Consider the following 18,383-nt stretch of genomic DNA (forward strand, 5'->3'; position numbering starts at 1 on the left):
TTACCGGGAAGGCCCATGAAGTGGTGCCCTGAGCAAAGGAGTCAGAATTCAGCTGTAGGGTCCACATTAACAAATTCAGCCCAATGAGGCTTTAATTTTAATTTTTGGTTTGGGGATATTCAGGGCTTACTCCTGGCTCTGCACTCAGGGACCACTCTTGGCTGGGTCTCGGAACCATATGGGTATTGGGATCCAACCCAGTTTGCCTCTTGCAAGGCAAATGCCCTTCATGCTGTACTGCACTGCAGCCCCTTAATTTGTTCTTTTATTTTGAGGACAGTCCCCAGTGTTGGGGGAGAGGAAGATGAGGGTCTCTCTTAGTGATAGTGACTGGGCCCCCGATGGTTCTGTGGACCAGGGGTGGTTGAGTGGCTCCTGCCACTTGAATGTGGGACCTCCTTCATGCCAGGCATAAGCTTCAGCCCTGGGAGTCCACTGATTTGAATTATTTTTGTTTGTCTGCTTGTTCTTTTATGCCACACCTGGCAGTGCTTAGGGGTTCCTCCAGGCTCTGCACTCAGAAATCACTCCTGGCATTTCTCAGGAGATCATATGGGATGCGGGGATCAAACTAGCTGACCACATGTAAGGCAGATGCCCTACCTACTGTGCTATTGCTCCCGTTCTGGTTTGGATTCTTTACTGAAAGATCAGCTTATTGACTACATGGCAAAGGGATGGGTTGGGCACCTCTTGTCCCCAAAGACACATGCGCTACTAGTTTCTGTGCTTCCTGGAGGGAAGGGCAGGATTTTGGGAAAATCACTGTGAACTTGGAAGGAAGGACAGAGCCCCACTGTGACCTTTTGAGAACTCAAGCCAAAAGAGCAAGTAACAAGGATGAGGCTGGGCCCTTGGGAGTCTGCCCCGTTGTTCCTACTGTCTGTTCCCTGATCTCTGCCCAGTACGCCCTGTCCTTGGGACCAGGGTCCCTGCACCCACACCCTGGCTCCTGAGTTGTTGCCCACAAGTTTTTTTCCCTTCTCACTCCCCCACAACTCCTGCCTCCCAGATTTATTGTCTGTTGACCACCCTAGTGACTATTATTCTAAGTCCCGTGGCCTCTCCTATCTTTATCTCCCCATTCAGAGACTTCTGAAAGGTTCCCGGCCTCCCTCTCAACCGCCCAATCCCTGTTTCCTCCTAGGACAGCACATTCTGGCGCCTCTCATCCTTTCCCTCACACCCCTCTTCCTCCTTTAGTGACCATTGTCTTCTGCTGCCTGTCAGACAGTTCCAGGAGTACCCTAAGATTCTCTGATCCATCGGAACTGGCCATCAGTTCCTGGTTCTCCCTTTCCCCTCTACTACCAGGCCATCCCCCAGCACTTCAGTCCTAAGAGACAGAGAGACAGACAGACAGACAGACAGATAGACAGACAGATAGACAGAGAGACAGAGATAGAGGCAGACAGAGGCAGAGAGAGAGAGATTGAGATTCTTTGGGCTACACAGTAGCTGTGGTCAGAGTGTACTATGGGTTCAGCACTCAGCAATGACTTCTGACAGGGCTTGGGGGACCCATAGGGAATGCCAGGGATCAAAATAGGGTGGACTGTGTGCAAAGGAAATGCCCTACCCACTGTACTATCTCTGTGGCCCCTGCCTACTTAAAAAAAAAAATCAAAACATTATTTGAATCAATATAGGTTGAATCATTGAATCATTTTTGGTTTTCTTCATGGAGGAACAGCTGTCGGAGCCCGGTGTGGCTAATGCTTTGGGATTCCCCCCTTGTGGGTACCATGCCACATGGACAGTGACCCTGGCAGCTCGTTTCTCAACAATGGAGGACGCTGAGAAGATTTTCAGCTCTGAGGAGGAAGCAATAACCTATTGGAAGGACCTGGCAATGACATATAAGCGGAGGTGAGTGTCCATGTTCCTGCCTTTCTTTCCAGGATCCTGGCTGCCCTCCACCACCTAAGGGTCCTTAAGCTTTGGCCCTTGACTAGTGTGTCATTATTTTTGTGTCCCTACCTATCCCCTCATATTTGCAAATGAGGGACTTGCCCTGGGTCACAAAGCCTACTGTAACCCAAGCTGGAACTGCGATGCTGTATCAAGTTAGTGGGACCTTCCTCCTGGGCTTACTCCTGGCTCTGTGCTCATTGATCACTTCTGGCAGTGCTCAGGGTTCCATCTATGGTGATGGGATTAAACCTGGGTTTGGCCACATGCAAAGCAATCACCTTCCTCGCTGTGCTATGGCTTTGAATCCCCTCTGAGCTCTTTTGACCCAGGTTCTTTGATCCAGTTCTATGTCTGACTGTTGGGTGCTTTTTTGTTGTTGTTGTTTTGTTTTTGGGCCACACCCGGCGGTGCTCAGGGGTTACTCCTGGCTGTCTGCTCAGAAATAGCTCCTGGCAGGCACGGGGGACCATATGGCACACCGGGATTCGAACCAACCACCTTTGGTCCGGGATCAGCTGCTTGCAAGGCAAACGCCGCTGTGCTATCTCTCCGGGCCCTGTTGGGTGCTTTTTATTTCTTATCTAGTCCAAACCTTGTTATCTTTTTCTATAAAAATGAATTTGCTGAGTATCTGTGTGGGTTGAGGGAGGAGAGGACCCAAGTTCCACATGCAGCCAATAGGTCCTGGGCTCACACCTTAGGCATCACTGTGCTCTAGGGCTGAGGATGCTCAGGAGGAACTTCGAGAATTCCAGGAAGGCAGCCGCGAGTATGAAGCAGAGTTGGAGACACAGCTGCAGCAGGTGGAGAGTCGGAACCGGGACCTGCTGTCGGAAAATAACCGCCTGCGCCTAGAGCTGGAGACCATCAAGGTGAGGCAGCAGGAGGAGGAGAAAAAGGAGGAAAGAGGAGGGTAAGTCCCTGGGAGGAGGGAGTAGACTGGAACTGTAGAGTGTTCTCAGAGTCACTGAAAGTTCTTTTGGACAAGGCCAGTCCAGATTTCTTAACTTGGGCTTTACTCCTGGTTCTGCACTCAGAAATCACTCCTGGCTGGCTTAGGGGACTATATGAGATACCGGGATTAAACCTGGATCGGCTGCATGTTCTCCCCACTGTGGTATGACTCCAGCCTCAAATAAGAGTCTGAAGCTTTTATGTTGTTATAGAGACAAACCCTTGAAAGTGACTCAGCTCCAGAGCATTCTAGACCCTGGCTGTGGCTCAATTGGCCTCCTGGGACAGTCTGGTCACTCATTCATTACTAATATGTTCGGGCGTCTCTTTGAACTGGTGTAAATTTCCCAGTGCTGTCCTGGCCACTTCTATATTGACCTGCCCATCTCCTTCTCTGATGCATGTACAGGACCTCACACCCATTGTACTACTTGCTCATGCTCCAACCTCTTGTAGTAATGAGATATGGATCTTGAGTGGGTTGTCAATCCTCAGGGTTGGAGGCAGGAGGGAGAGGGAGAGAGAGAGGAGAAGAGAAGAGGAGAGGGAGAGGGAGAGGAGAGGGAAAGGGAGAGAGGAGAAGAGAGGGGAGGGGAGAAGAAGGGTGGGGAGGGGAGAGGAGGGGAGAGGAGGAGCACAGTGAGTCAGGTTGGTGTGGGGGGAGGAGAGAAGAGAGACAGAGAACACAAGGTTCTTGCCTTGCATGTTGCCACCACATATGGCCTTGTGCAAAGACAGCGCCCTCCCTATTGTGCTATTGCTCTGGCCTGTCTGTGTGCTTCTAAGAAGTAGCTTCTAGTTCCTTGCAGCTCCACAGCTCCATCCTTGCCCCCATTTCTGAGGCACCTACAGAGGCTAAGTGTCTTGGCTTGTGTGTTTGTCACCTTACCCTGACCTCCGCTGTAGGAACCTTGGAGCTGTTGGGGATGTGCAGTTGAAGGAGATGTGGGGAGGGGTCTGGAATCTGTGCCAGGGGTGGGTGGTGACCCATATGGGTCAGAGGGGTGTGAAGGTCCCTTGCTGGTGCACAGTGAACTCAGCACAATTGCTCAGGTCCGAACCCTGTCAGGTCTCAGCCCTGAGGCCTACAGATGACTGTAACCCTACCAACAGCCATAGTTTCAGCCTAAGGACTTAGGAGGAATCAGCTATGGTTGAGGGCCACCCTTAAGAAATGCGCCCAGCTGTATGATTCCCAGACAACTAGCCCTTTCATCATCATGGAACAAATATGGGGGTGGTGATGTCACACAGCATCTATTGATTCTTCCAGGGGCTGATTCACAGTGGCCTGGGCACATTCCAAGTTCAAAGATGAGGTTGTCAGCCTCTTGGCACTAGTGTGTGTTTGTGGGGGAGGACCATGAAGAGTGGGGGAGAGCGAGAGAGAGGACACAAGGCCAGCAGATCACTGCTTTTGAATTTTGATTCATGATGTAGGACCCTATGCTATTGGATTTTATTTGTTTTGTTTTTTGTTTCACACCCAGAAATGCTCAGGACTTATTCCAGGCTCTGCACTCAGGAATCATTCCTGACAGTGCTCAGGGGACCATTATGAATTCCAAGGAATCAAACCCAGTCTGCCCCATGCAGGGCAAGCACCCTTATCACAGTACTTACTCTCTGGTCCCCATTATATTTTATTTGAAGATGCAGTTGGTTGCAAGATATGTGTCTTCTCCTTCTGCCTTCTGCCCCCACCAGAGTTTACCAGGCTTGGAGCATGAGGGCTCTCTCTGTCATAGTCTGGAAGCAGGGTGTCTGCAGGAAGGAGGCAGCATGAAGGTTACTGCCTCCCTCTTGCTCTCATCCTGACAACAAGCTGCTGGTTCTGGGGTGCTTTTCTTGGACAATGACTCTTACCAACCCCTCCGACCCTCCCTATTACCTCATCGGCTCCAGACTGCAGCCAGACTGAATTTTTTTTTTTAATTTCTTTGGCCCTTCCTGTGGGAAGTGAATGTTTCATGTGTCCAAAGATTACCTAGGAAAGTAGGAAGAAGAGTGTGTGCAGAGGCAGATGGTTTAACAGAGGAGCTGGAGTAGAATGTGTGTATGTGTTTGTGTGTGCATGCATACAATAATGATGTCACTTCGATGGAGCTGGCTTGAAGCCAGTCAGCCTGGCTCCTTGGACAAGCAGAGACCCTGGTGGCCAGGCTAGTTTCATTTTGCTTCTGTGTGTGTGTGTGTGTGTGTTTGTGTGTGTGTGTGTGTGTGTGTGTGTTTCCCACCCAGCAGTGCTCATGTCTTACTCCTACTTTGCACTCAGGAATCATTCTTAGTGGTACTTGGGGAAATTCTATGGGATGCTGGATATTGAACCTGGATTGGCCACATGCAAGACAAATGCCCTCCATGCTGTGCTGTTGCACTGGCCCCCTGGCAGCCAGGTTTAACCTTGGTACAGACATCAAACCCCCCCCCCACCCCTCCAGTTGCCTTTGGGAAATGAAATCACGCCATGTATCCATCGTTGATGCACTGGTTCTACTCTGGGTAGCATGTTGGTGTGGGGTGCCCTGGCTCAGAGAAACTACAACTGTTCCATGCAGCCCTCAGACACGGGTCTCAGACACAGGCCAGGACTGGACAGATGCAATCCACAGCCAATCCTGCTAAGATGATTTCTTTTTATTGATTGGTTTGGGCCACACCTGGCGATGCTCAGGGGTTACTCCTGGTTCTGTGCTCAGAAATAGCTCCTGGCAAGCTCGGGGGACATGGGATGCTAGGAATCGAACTGGGTCTGTCCCAGGTCAGCCACATGAAAGGCATATGTCTTACTGCTGTGCTTTTCTCCTGCCCCACGCTAATTTGATTTCTATGTTGAAAAAAGGGCCTGATTTTTCTCCCTCAGGCTTTATTCTCTCTCTTCCACCCCCCCATCTAGGAAGTGAAAGTTCCTTCTCACCTCTTCAACCCCACATTCAAAGGGTTATGCTCTTGACCCTGCAGTTAGAACTGTGGTTTAGCTGAACACTCAGGGGTTCCATGCTTGGTGACGGTCCCTGTGGGTCCTGGCATGTGTGTGGAACCCAGGTCTGACATGGGAAGTGGATTCTTATCCTTCTCGGAGTGAACTTGGGTGGGGGGTATTTATAGACCCATTTCCGTGATGCAGAAGCACTTGGGAGACCCTTGGGGACACTGGGAATATCCTGGTTGCAGGGACAAGGTGTGTATGTGGGGATGGCAGGGATAAGAGATAGCCAGGACAGGAGACAATGTCCTAGGGCTGGGATGCAATCTCTGATTCTTCCTATTTTCTGTGTTTTGTTTTGTTTTGTTTTGTTTTTGAGGTGGTGGTAGGGTCACACTGGCAGTGTTTGAGTGCTGTTTCAGAGGTGCTGGGGAGCAAACCCAGAGCCCCTCCAAGCAGAGCCCAGCTCTCTGGCCCACAGGATGGGGCTACTTTGAATGCCGACCCCTTACTCTGCCATGCAGCATTGCTTGTCTGTGGGAAGATGGTTCTGCTGGGGTCGCTGGTGACAGAGCCCATGAGGCAGGAGGAACTGCCTCCCTCTATGGTGCAATGGGGTATGTGCAAGGGGAGGGCATTTTGCCACCCCACATACCACCATCACCTTCTCCTAGAGCCAGCCTGGAGGGGTCAGGGATGGTAGAGTCCCTCACTGTGTCCTTCCCACAGGAGAAGCTGGAGACACAGCACTCAGAGGGCTACCGGCAGGTCTCAGCGCTGGAGGATGACCTGGCCCAAACCAGAGCCATCAAGGACCAGCTGCAGAAGTACATCCGGGAGCTGGAGCAGGCCAATGATGACTTGGAGCGGGCCAAGCGGTATGTGATCTTGCGCGCGCGTGTGTGCAGTGGCTCCCAAATGTATGTGTGTGTGTGTGTGTGTGTGTGTGTGTGTGTGTGTGTGTGTGCGCGCGCGCGCGCGCGTGTGCACTCGTGGCCAAGCAGTATATGCTCTTGAGTGCATGTGTGTAGTGGCCTCCAAATGTGTGTGTGCTCTTGAGCGCCTGTGTGCAGCGGCGCCCCCAAATGTCGCACATACGCATGCGTGTGTGTGTGTGTGTGTGTGTGTGTGTGTGTGTGTGTGTGTGTGTGTGTGTCCGACCTCCAGCTTCAGGGCTACCAGGTGTTTGAGGAGCCACACTCCCAGCTCCTGAGCTCTTGAACGATATTTACTTCAATGCGTCTTCTACACTTCAGACTTCTGCAATTTAGCTCCATAACTACTATGGGGCAGTTTTCCCGAGTCAGGATTTTTTGTTTTATTCTGTTTTTTTGTTTTTGTGTTTTGGTTTTTGGGCCACACCCAGCGGTGCTCAGGGGTTACTCCTGGCTGTCTGCTCAGAAATAGCTCCTGGCAGGCACGGGGGACCATATGGGGCACCGGGATTCGAACCAACCACCTTTGGTCCTGGATCAGCTGCTTGCAAGGCAAATGCCGCTGTGCTATCTCTCCAGGCCCTGTTTTATTGTGTTTTGTTTTGTTCTTGGGCCACACCCAGTGGTGGTCAGGGGTTACTCCTGGTTCTGTACTCAGAAATCACTCCTATCAGGCTCTGGATGTGGAATGCCAGGGATAGAACCCAGGTTGCGAGCAGTCAAGCCAAAGGTTCTCCCTGTAATATTATCACTCCAGCTCTGATATCTGACATTTCTGCTGAGACATGGAGCCTGACATTTGTACTCCCCATTCCCTGGACCCCTAGCCTGTTAGCAGCTGCTTTCAGGGTTCCCAGACACCAGGTAGCTTTGCAGGCTGCTCAGCAAGGATCACATCTCTTGAAGTAAATGCAGCAGCAGCAGCAACCTTATATTCATGGGTTCCTGGTTTGAACTACAAGCTTTGGTGGCCTTAGATGCTGCAGACTTGAGGCATTGTTCTCATTCATGCTCAGAAAAAAACAAGTGTATTATAAGAAATGAAGAGGGGGTGGCAGGACAGGCCTACCTCTTCCCTCATCTTCCTTCCTGAAGATCCGCCTATTGACTGCTATCACTTCCTGCAGCTGGGAGCACTTCCTGTAGGATTCCTTTTTGTGGAAGTCCAAGGACTGAGAACTCGCCTTCTGTTGACTTTCCCTTCACATGAAGCCACATGTAGTGCACCAGGGCCACGCACTCCCAACTCTGCTGGGGATTGCCCTCAGTGGTATTTGGGTGTGACCCCCTGGTGCCAGGCAAGGCCTCGCTGTTGAGGCTAGCTTGGTCCAATTATGTTAGAGAACTTCTTTGAATTCTCTCTGGGAAAGTGGATTCACGAACAGCGCATTGAGAAATCTCAGCCACTCAAGGTTATGTGAGAGAACAGTGTTCTGGTTTATTGGTCAAATATTGAGGGTGTATAGTATATGGAGAAGTTTTGCTGGTCACAGGTTTTTTTTGGTTTTGTTTTGTTTTGTTTGGTCACAATATTTTTTATGGTATTAAAAAATGCTCACATTTGTTTCTTTGTACAACCTATCTCTCTTTTTAACGGAAGCTTTATCAGTATACATTGTTTGATCTTCAAAACAATTCACATGACTCTAGGTGGTTTGCAGACCTTATGAATAGATACATTTAAATTAAGAGTCCAGAGAATAAGGGCCCGGAGAGATAGCTCAGCGGCGTTTGCCTTGCAAGCAGCCGATCTAGGACCAAAGGTGGTTGGTTCAAATCCCGGTGTCCCATACGGTCCCCTGTGCCTGCCAGGAGCTATTTCTGAGCAGACAGCCAGGAGTAACCCCTGAGCACCGCCGGGTGTGGCCCAAAAAAACAAAAAAAAAACAAAAACAAAACAAGAGTCCAGAGAATAAAAAGAAGAAAAAAAAAAAAAAAAAAAGAAGATAAATTTTAACATCTCAAAGTAGTTCCTTTTTGGCCAGGCCCTAGGTGTCAATTCTGATGCAGATTTTGCAAGAAGCCAGCTTTCCTATCAAATTTCCTTTTCCTGAGGGAACAGGTTTTTTGCTTTAGGGGGTATATCACAGATAACTAATTTCCTAAGGTCTATCTAATGAATAGTTTTTAGAAGGGGGAATAAAAGAGACAAACTTATATGAAAGAGATGCAAATCTATACCTGGTCAAAGTTTTCTTAACAATCCATTGCTACTTCTAGGCCAAACTTTGGATATTAACATTAATATAATAATATTATGATATAATAATTATATTAATATACAGGTTGCTGGGCTAGAACTGGGGTAGGCTGCATGCAGTACAAGCGCCCTGGCAAGTGTCCTGCTGTCCTGTGGGAGCCACATCTTTGCCACATAGACTCCCCCCATGGACGTGCTCTGTCCCTGTCCGGCCACCACTCGCTCTCAGACTATGTCACCTGTCCCCCTGTGCAGGGCCACCATCATGTCTCTGGAGGATTTTGAACAGCGCTTGAATCAAGCCATTGAGAGGAATGCCTTCCTGGAGAGTGAACTGGATGAGAAGGAGAATCTCCTAGAGTCTGTCCAGAGGCTGAAGGATGAAGCCCGAGGTCAGAGCCTTGTCCGTGTGCCATGGGGCCCCTTTGGCTGTGCTGGCAGGGACCTGGGGCCACTCCCAGTGGTCCAGTCCTGGACGGGGAGAATCCAATACTTAGCCTGGCTTCTGGCCCTGCCAATGACTTCATGTGTGAGTGCCGGGCGCCTACACATCCACCCATTCTTCCCACGAGATGATGGTGTCTGGGAATACCTCCTCCATCCAGGTCTGGGCTCAGGAGAGACCTCCCAGCTGTGGCCAGATGCTTAGTGACTCAGCCAGGACAAATGCCTGAGAGACATACTTCACCCACTTTTTAGGGCCATGAGTTTGGAAGGGCTTGTTTGAAAGATCTCCCCCCCTCCCCTTTTTTAAATCAATTGAACTACCATGAGATGCATACTTACAAGTTGTTGATGGTTGAGTCATACGATGTCCAACAGTTATCTATCACTTCATCAGTACTCATTTCCTGACACCAGTGTCCCCAGTTTTCCTTCTGCCCAGACCCTTGTGCCTCTGTGGCAGATACTTTTCTTACCTCCCTCACACTTTTTTTCCTTTTTAGGCACTGTGGCTTGCTATACTATTACTGAAAGAGTATCCTGCATATCAATTTCCCTCCTTTCAGCACCCAGTTCTAGTCCAGAGTGATCATTTCCAATATCATTGTCACAGTGGACCCTTCTTTGCCCTAATTGCACTCCCTTCTCCTTATGGCAAGTGTCTGACCATGGACCAGTCCTCCTGGCCCTCATTTCTAATGTCTTTCATTATTATCCTCATACATATCCTCATGCACAGCCAGTAGGAGAAATGAAGTCATGAAATTTGCCTTAGACCTGGAAAATGCCATGCTGAGTGAAATGAGTTAGGTAGAGATGAATAGACATAGAATGATTGTACTTATATAGGATATAAAAACAGGGCCTGAGCAATAGCACAGCAGAGGGAAGGCATTTTTTTTTTTTTTTTTTTTTTTTGCACACAGCTGACCCAGGTTCGATCTCTGGCATTCCATATGGTCTTCCTGAGCCCATCAGGAGTGATTTCTGAGCACGGAGCTAGGAATAATCTGAGTACTGGTGGGTGTGGCTCAAAAACCAAAAAAGGAGAGAGGCAAAACATAGTATGTGAATAGTCTTCTGTGTTTTTTATTCACTTCTCTTCCACTTCCCAGAATTCAGTTTTGGACACACAGATGAGCCACTGCGGCAATTTTGGGCAGGCTGTTCCCTGTTTCGATGCTGGAGTGACCAGGAAATTTGCTCACAGTCACTCTAGCTAATATCCAGCAGCAGCCACACCCGGCGGTGCTCAGGGGTTACTCCTGGCTGTCTGCTCAGAAATAGCTCCTTGCAGCTGGCGGCACAGGAGACCATATGGGACACCGGGATTCGAACCAACCATCTTTGGTCCTTGGATCGGCTGCTTGCAAGGCAAACGCCGCTGTGCTCTCTGGGCCCAGAATTAGATCTTTTTTTTTTTTTTTTTTTTTAATGAGTTTTGGGTCATATACTGACTTCGCTGAAAGATCAGTGCTAGTCAGTGCTCAGAGAACTGAGCACTGCCAGGCCTGGAAGCTGAGCTACCCACACTCTTTCATGTAACTCACAGATGAGTTAACACAATTCTTTTCTTGCTGTGAGTCACAGAGTCACTCAGTTCTTTACTGGCGACGAGAATTTAAGAAAAAAGGAAGTAGTTACAGAAGCACATAGACCTGGGCCACAGACTATTGAGTCATTCAGATGAGCAAGGTTGGGGCCTGAGCAGTGACTTGAGAGACTGAAGCATCTGCTGAGCATTTATCAGGCCCAAGGTTCAATCTTTGATATTGCATCACCACCAGCCACAGCCCTGGGGGATCCCTACCACTGCCGGGGAGCCCCTGCCACTCCAAAGAAGCACAACAGACAAGAAAGTATAAGCAATATCTCTACATGCAGCATCTCTATACATGCAGGAGATGGCGGCTGGGAACAACCAGCCTAGGAGGCCAAAGTATATTTACAATATGCTGGTTCACAGCTGGTTATTTTTTTTTTTTTTTTTTTTTGGATTTTGGGCCACACCCGGCAGTGCTCAGGGGTCACTCCTGGCTGTCTGCTCAGAAATAGCTCCTGGCAGGCACGGGGGACCATATGGGACACCGGGATTCGAACCAACCACCTTTGGTCCTGGATCGGCTGCTTGCAAGGCAAACACCGCTGTGCTATCTCTCCGGGCCCCACAGCTGGTTATTAAACACAATTACCTAATTTTTTTTTGGTTTTTGGGCCACACCCGGCGACGCTCAGGGGTTACTCCTGGCTATGCGCTCAGAAGTCGCTCCTGGCTTGGAGGACCATATGGGACACCGGGGGATCGAACTGTGGTCCGTCCTAGGCAAGCACTGGCAAGGCCGACACCTTACCTCTAGCGCCACCGCCCGGCCCCACAATTACCTAATTTTATTTTTATTTTTATTTTTTTTTTATTTATTTATTTTTTTGGTCACACCCAGCACATTCAGGGGTTACTCCTGGCTCTACGCTCAGAGCTCAGAAATCAGTGGCAGGCTCAGGGGACCAAATCGGATGCCGGGATTCTAACCCCTGACCTTCTTCATGCTATCTCTACCTCCATGCTATCTCTCCAGCCCCCTATCTTTATTTTTAACATCAGAAAAAAAAAAAAAACTTTTTTATTTTTTATTTTTTCTGGTTTTTGAGCCACACCCGGCAGTGCTCAGGGGTTACTCCTGGCTATCTGCTCAGAAATAGCTCCTGGCAGGCATGGGGGACCATATGGGATGCCAGGATTCGAACCAACCACCTTAGGTCCTGTATCAGCTGTTTGCAAGGCAGACGCCACTGTGCTATCTCTCCGGCCCCAAAAAACTTTTTAAAAATACTTTTTCGTTAATATAAAAAAAGTCACAACAGCGATCAAATAGTCTTAAATGAAAGCTCTGTATGTGGCGGTGAAAGTGTGGTAATCTGATTGCGCTCACTATGTGGTATGTCTGCAATAAGGGGTGTAACACTGTGGATGTCAAGTGGTTAGTTTATGTTCTCTTCCCCTGCACTCAGGCTTCAGTTCCAGGTGACATTCACTCCATAAGACACACATTTTTCTCCCATCATTTGGGAGGGGAGTGCATCTTATGGTACAAAAAATATGCCAAGTCAGAGTGAATGTTTCTGTATAAGTCACTCTTTATGCTCAATAGCAGGACCTTAACCTGAAGAAGGACTGACACCACTCCCTACCCCTGCAGTAGTGACTCTCCAAGGGAGCAGGGAGATGGTCCTCAGAAGCAAGAGCTTAATTTTCACTTGTGTTCCGTATACTCTGCCACGTTGGAAATTTGGGGAATAGTAAAAGCAGAGAGCCGCCATTACCGGAAAAAAATCCTTTTGTTTTTTTATTATTGTTATTATTATTTATTTGGGTTTTTGGGCTATACCCAGCTATGCTCAGGACTTTACTCTTGGCTCTATGCTTGAGGATCACTGTTGGGGGTGCTCAGGGGACTGAACAGAGGATTGAACTGGGTTTACATGGAAGACAAATGCCCTAGCTGCTGTATATTGCTTCAGCACTCATATTTAATTTGTTTTTTCTTGGGGTGGGAGCATGAGGCATATCTGGTGATGCTCAGACGTTACTCCTGGCGCTGCATTCAGGGACCACTTCAGCATTGCTCAGGGAACCACCTGGGGTGCTGGGGATCGAATCCTGGTTGGTTAGATGCCAGTAAAGCAAGCACCTTCCTGCTATACTAACTCTGGCCCTATGTTTTTAGTTTTTAACCCCTAAGAACCACCATGTTGGGCCTGGTTCTGTGGACCTCACTCCCTTCCTCTGGGGTCTTTGCCCTGAAGATACTGACTTGGGTAAAAAGTTCTTTGCTCAGGGCTGGAGCACAGTGGGTAGGGCACTTACCTTGCACATGGCCAACATGGATTCCATCCCCAACATTCCATGTGGTTCCCATAGACCTCCAGGAATGAGATTCTTGAGTGCAGAGCCGGAGTAATCCCGGAGTACCACGAGTATGGCCCCCAGTGCCCCCCCCCCAAGAAAAATGGGTCATTTGCTCTGCCCTGAAAGTCCAGTGGCTCTGTCTACTCTTCGGTTACAAAGCCACGGCTTCATCCTCATCCGAGTTCCTTATCCACTCAGATTTGCGACAGGAGTTGGCCGTGCAACAGAAGCAGGAGAAGCCCAGGACCCCAATGGCCAGCTCGGGGGAAACGGAAAGAATAGACACTGCAGTACAGGCCACAGGCTCTGTGCCCTCCACACCTGTGGCCCACCATGGGCCCAGCTCCAACTTCAGCACACCCAAGACCTTCAGACGTGGTAAGAGCTGGCAGGAAGCAACGTTCCCATCGCCCCCCCCCCCCCCCAAGCTTTTCCTGGGCCAGAGGAACTAATGGGTAAAGGCCGAAGCCTCTCTGACATGAGACAGTGGGAAGTAGTGGGGTCTGTAGCGAAGTGGCAGTTGACCTCAGCAGAGCGGACAGTCACCTCTGGTCCCTCCATGAATATCAGGGGCCCGTCTAAAGAGATATTTCCATTCTCCTCCACAAGCCAGATGTCTGCTCTCCCAACAGGAAACCCCGAAGATGTAGTGCTAAGGGAAGGGGACCAGATAAAAATCTCCACCCAGCATGAGTGGGAGGGTCCTTCCTAAGTAGGAGATAGGCCTGCTACCTGTGGATAGAAGCCTCCAAGTTCAGGTTCACTCTCTGTTAGCCAGTAAGCCCAGAGGGATACGGCAGGGGCCTCATCCGCATTCCCTCCTCTGTTCCTTGAAAGCTTCTCTTCCCCCTGGAAACCCTGCCAGGTGTTGGTCCCTGTCCTGAGTGCTGACCCCACAGGTATCGGGTGGGTATGGAGCCGAGGCCCAGACACCCACAGGCTGGGTCCAGGGTCTCCGACATCCTCTGCAGCTCTGCCCTGCCCTGACTGGAGACACTGCTGGCATTCCCTGTTGCCCATTTTTAGTAATGTTTCCTGCCTGTGCCAGCTTGGGACTGTGAGGACCCAGTAGGCATGGACACCCCTTTGGTCCAGGGTCCCCAGGACCCCCGTGACCTGGCTTCAAGGATCCCTAGTACTCAGGTGGCTGTGTTCAAATTGCACAACTGCCGATTCTCTGTGAATCTGTGAATTTTTGGTGATGCTCAGAAATTGCTCCTGGCAGGCATGGGGGACCATATGGGATGCTGGGATTCGAACCAACATCGGTCCTGGGCCAGCCACTTGCAAAACAAACGCCCTGCCGCTATGCTATCCCTCCGGCTCTCTGTGAAATTGAATGCAGAGAGAACTGGGCCATGCTGCACGCGGTGGGATGCTGGTGGCACCCGGGATCCTGGTGAACATGTGATGCCCAGCCCTGGAGTGCAGAGGGCCTGACAAGCACTGGTTTCAACCCCTAGGGCTGGAGGACACTGCCAGCGGGACCCCCTTGACACCCGCAGCTCGAATATCAGCCCTCAACATCGTGGGAGATCTGCTGCGGAAAGTGGGGGTAAGGCTAGGCCCGTGGATAGTTCCTCCCGTGTCTTTCTGAGGAGGTGGATCTGGCCACTTCCTGTCCCCCTGAGCAGGGTTTGGGCTGACCTCTAACCTGCATCATTGGAGCCCCCAGTGGGTAAGCCTTGTGATTGAAGTACATCTTGAGCTTTCAATTCTCATCCTCCTTAGAATCTCTGGGTATTTCTTCCCCTGCTCTTGAACCTTAGCACTTGGTGTGAGTCAAAGGAGGAGAGGGTTGTCTCTGGTGTCAGAATATTTGTAAAACCCCTATGCCTCTGTCCTTTCCCCCACACCACTCCACCCCGGCAGATTTAAAGAGAATATTTTGAAAGACCGGCAAAATACTTGACCTGACCTGCTTCCTGTTAATTACAGGGAAGGTGCATTTTGTGCTTAAGAATAAACTTGTTTATTCTTTGTGGCAATGGCTCACATTTAAGAAAATGAAGTGTGGGTCCAGGGAGGCAGGTCCAAGGGCTGGAGCACATGCTGTGGTTGTGGGAAGCTTGAGCTAGATCCCTAGAACTGCATGGTCCCCCAAGCACTGAGCCAGGAGCAACTCTTAAACATTGCCATTTGTGTTTCAAACACAAGCAAATAGATTTGAGGGGCCACACCTGGCAATGCTCAGGGGTTAGTTACTCCTGGCTTTGTCCTTAGGATTTCCTTCTGGTGGTGCTGGGGATTGAACCTGTATCAGCCACATGCAGAGCAAGAGCACTACCCACTATACTATCACTCTGACCCCTTAAACAAGCAGATGTAAAAGAAAAATGGTTACTGTTTTGAGGCTTGTGATGCTTGACTCTGTAGTCAAGGATCACTCCTGACAGTGCTCAGGGGACCATATGGGGTACCAGGAATCCCCAACTCTGGTTGGCTGTGTATAAGACAAATATGTTACATTAGCCTCTATCTCTCTGGCCAAAAGTTTAAAAAAATTTAAATGATGCTTGGGGACAAGGGATATATGTGGTCCCCGAGCACTGTCACTTCTACCCTGTCTTTGGTGCCAGGTATGAAACCTGGGACCTACCCCTCTCTGTCTCTGTCTTTATCTCTCTGTCTCTTTCTCTCCCACTCCCTCTATCTCTCTCTATCCTTATTGCCCCCACTCTCTCCCCTCTCTCTCACCCCACCCCCACCCGCTTTCTCTCTCCCCAGGCCCTGGAGTCCAAACTTGCTTCCTGCCGCAACTTTGTGTATGATCATTCTCCGAACCGCACCAACAGCCCCGCCTCAGGGCGGACCAGCAAGGCCAGGGAAGGCGACCTGCGTCCAGGCAGTGGTAACACAACCCTGGGAGACAAGGGGTCAGTACCTTTATGGTTCCTCCTGGGCTCCATCTGTCTCCATGGGAACTGGAGTGTTCTCCATGCTCTCCTTCAGCAGTGGTCTCTGGTTTGGCCAGCAGGTGGCTTTCATCATGGGACCTTGAAGCACTAGGCCCTGTCCTGTCTCATTCATAGGCCTGGGGACCTGTCCTCCCAGCACTGCTTGGCTGCCCCATAGCAAAGGTTTTCAGAACAAGAAATCTTTTTTTTTTTTTTTTTTTTTTTTTTTTTTTGGTTTTTGGGCCACACCCGTTTGACGCTCAGGGGTTACTCCTGGCTATGTGCTCAGAAATCGCCCCTGGCTTGGGGGGACCATATGGGACGCCGGGGGATCGAACCGCGGTCCTTCCTTGGCTAGCGCTTGCAAGGCAGACACCTTACCTCCGGCGCCACCTACCCGGCCCCAGAACAAGAAATCTTGAGTCTAAGATGTGGCCTTGCCTGTCTGAGGCCCTAGGCCCGCACCACAAAAACTAGATGAAAAAAAAAAAGTCCTAGCCAGAGCAATAGTACAGCGGGCAAGGCACTTGCCTTAAACATAGCCAACCTGGATTCGATCCCTGGCATTATATAGGGTCCCCCAGTCAGCCAGGAATAAGGTAAGCCTTGAGCATTGCTGGGGTGTGACCCAAAAACACAGTCTTTCTGGGCTAGAATGATAGTATAGTGGATCAGGTGCTTGCCTTGCATAGGCTGAGTCAGGTTTAGTCCGTGGCATCCCATATGGTTTTTCAAGCATCACCAGGAGTGAACCCTCAGCATCACAAAATTTGGAAATTTCCTAAGTTGCACACTGTCTTCCCATACCCTGTGCTTGTGCATAAATTGGAGACTGGGTGGGAGTGGGGGGTCCTGCAGCCAAGAGGGTTCAGGAAGGAAAGTAGGATTGTATGGAGAGGGCGCTCTGGCAGCTGGCTCAGCGGGGGATGGTGGCGGCGACAAAGCTGTGTCCTGTTCTTTACTTCACAGGAGAGAAAATTGAGACCTAGGGTGGCACAGCTCCTGACCCTTGATTTTTCTCCTGTGACTCATGTGTGCCCCCTCCCCAGTGCTCACAATCTCTGTTGTCCCACACCCCTTGCACTTAACTTGGTTTGCTCTGTCTGAAGGTCGGGGACCCGTCTGGAGTTTGGGAAGCCGCATCTGCATCTCTCCTCCCCTTCACAGCCAGCGCCAGCCCCTGGTGTGGTCAAGATGTTGCTTTAGGAGCCATGCAGCCTGGATCCACGGGCTGGGGTGCCTGTGTTCCCCACCCCAAGTTGGGTGGTGGTGGAGAGACAGGGGGGTGGTGGGTCCAAATCAGCCCTGGAAACGTGAGCAGGCTGTCACGCCCGCCACCAATGCCCTGCCCTGCCCCTTTGCCCAGAAGTGGTGCTTGAGGTATCTGGGTACCCCAAGAGCCACAGAAACTGGGCTCATATTCTCTTGGGTCCCAGAGGTGTTTTCGGGGTCCAGAGATGCCTAAATACTTGCTCTGAGCCTGTCATAGGCTCTAATCCCATCCCCATGGTTGGAGCAGAATATGCTGCCCCAGTGTTCCTTGGCAGCCCACCCTGGTCATCTCCTGTGCTGGTGGAGAGCAGCATGTGCCCCATCTATACTCCTGTGGGACATGTCCCTGGGTTTTTTGATTTCTGGCCTCCTAAGGAGTGCTCAGGGCTTCCAAGTCCCACTGAGGCCAGATGGCTTGATGCAAGGTACTGAGGCTACCCCAGAAAGGCTCAGTATAACACTGGTGCCAAGGAAGAAGCCAGGATTCCTTTCTGCTCCTCCCAGACTTCTCAGTCAGCCTCTTGGGTGCGTGTGAGGTGGGTCAGGAGAAAACCTGGGTCCTTGTGGGGGTGAACGATGTGGCCCCCATCATCAGCCTCAGTTGCACTGGTTTTGGTTATGTGACTCTTTAGAAGTGTGAACCACTTCATGGGGACTGGCCCCATGCTTATTGTTGCTTCTGGGAACTGTTGGCTCCCGGGGACAGCCCACCTGCTATGGGCCCCCAAGCCCTTCTCTAGGACAGGACCCCAAAGATGCCACCTGGCAGACGCTGTGAATGTCTGGTGCTCCCTGAATGTCTCCGAGAGCAGCCTTGGGCCCCACTTCCTGTACTAGGAAACCCTCCCCTGCTCTAAAATACCCTTTTATTTTTTCTAAAAGAACAATAAAATCCAGAGATTTATATGACTGCTGACTTCATGTGGCTGCATAG

At 50.3% G+C, this 18,383-nt stretch overlaps 2 protein-coding genes across 2 annotated transcripts in view; one reads left to right on the plus strand and one right to left on the minus strand.

Annotated features, from left to right (window-relative positions):
• Positions 1–18,383, minus strand: part of EIF4EBP2 (eukaryotic translation initiation factor 4E binding protein 2) — a 445,368-nt gene that overhangs the window by 406,288 nt on the left and 20,697 nt on the right. The window lies entirely within an intron of this gene.
• On the plus strand, positions 1,699–18,353 carry NDE1 (nudE neurodevelopment protein 1). The gene is made up of 8 exons (XM_049789195.1): positions 1,699–1,869; positions 2,633–2,786; positions 6,524–6,672; positions 9,185–9,321; positions 13,479–13,658; positions 14,744–14,835; positions 16,008–16,156; positions 17,287–18,353. Exons 1-8 carry the CDS (start codon positions 1,787–1,789, stop codon positions 17,381–17,383), a joined length of 1,041 nt encoding a protein of 346 aa, XP_049645152.1. The 5' UTR covers positions 1,699–1,786; the 3' UTR covers positions 17,384–18,353.

This window comes from Suncus etruscus, chromosome 15 (assembly GCF_024139225.1).
Source record: "Suncus etruscus isolate mSunEtr1 chromosome 15, mSunEtr1.pri.cur, whole genome shotgun sequence".
Lineage (NCBI taxonomy): Eukaryota > Metazoa > Chordata > Mammalia > Eulipotyphla > Soricidae > Suncus > Suncus etruscus.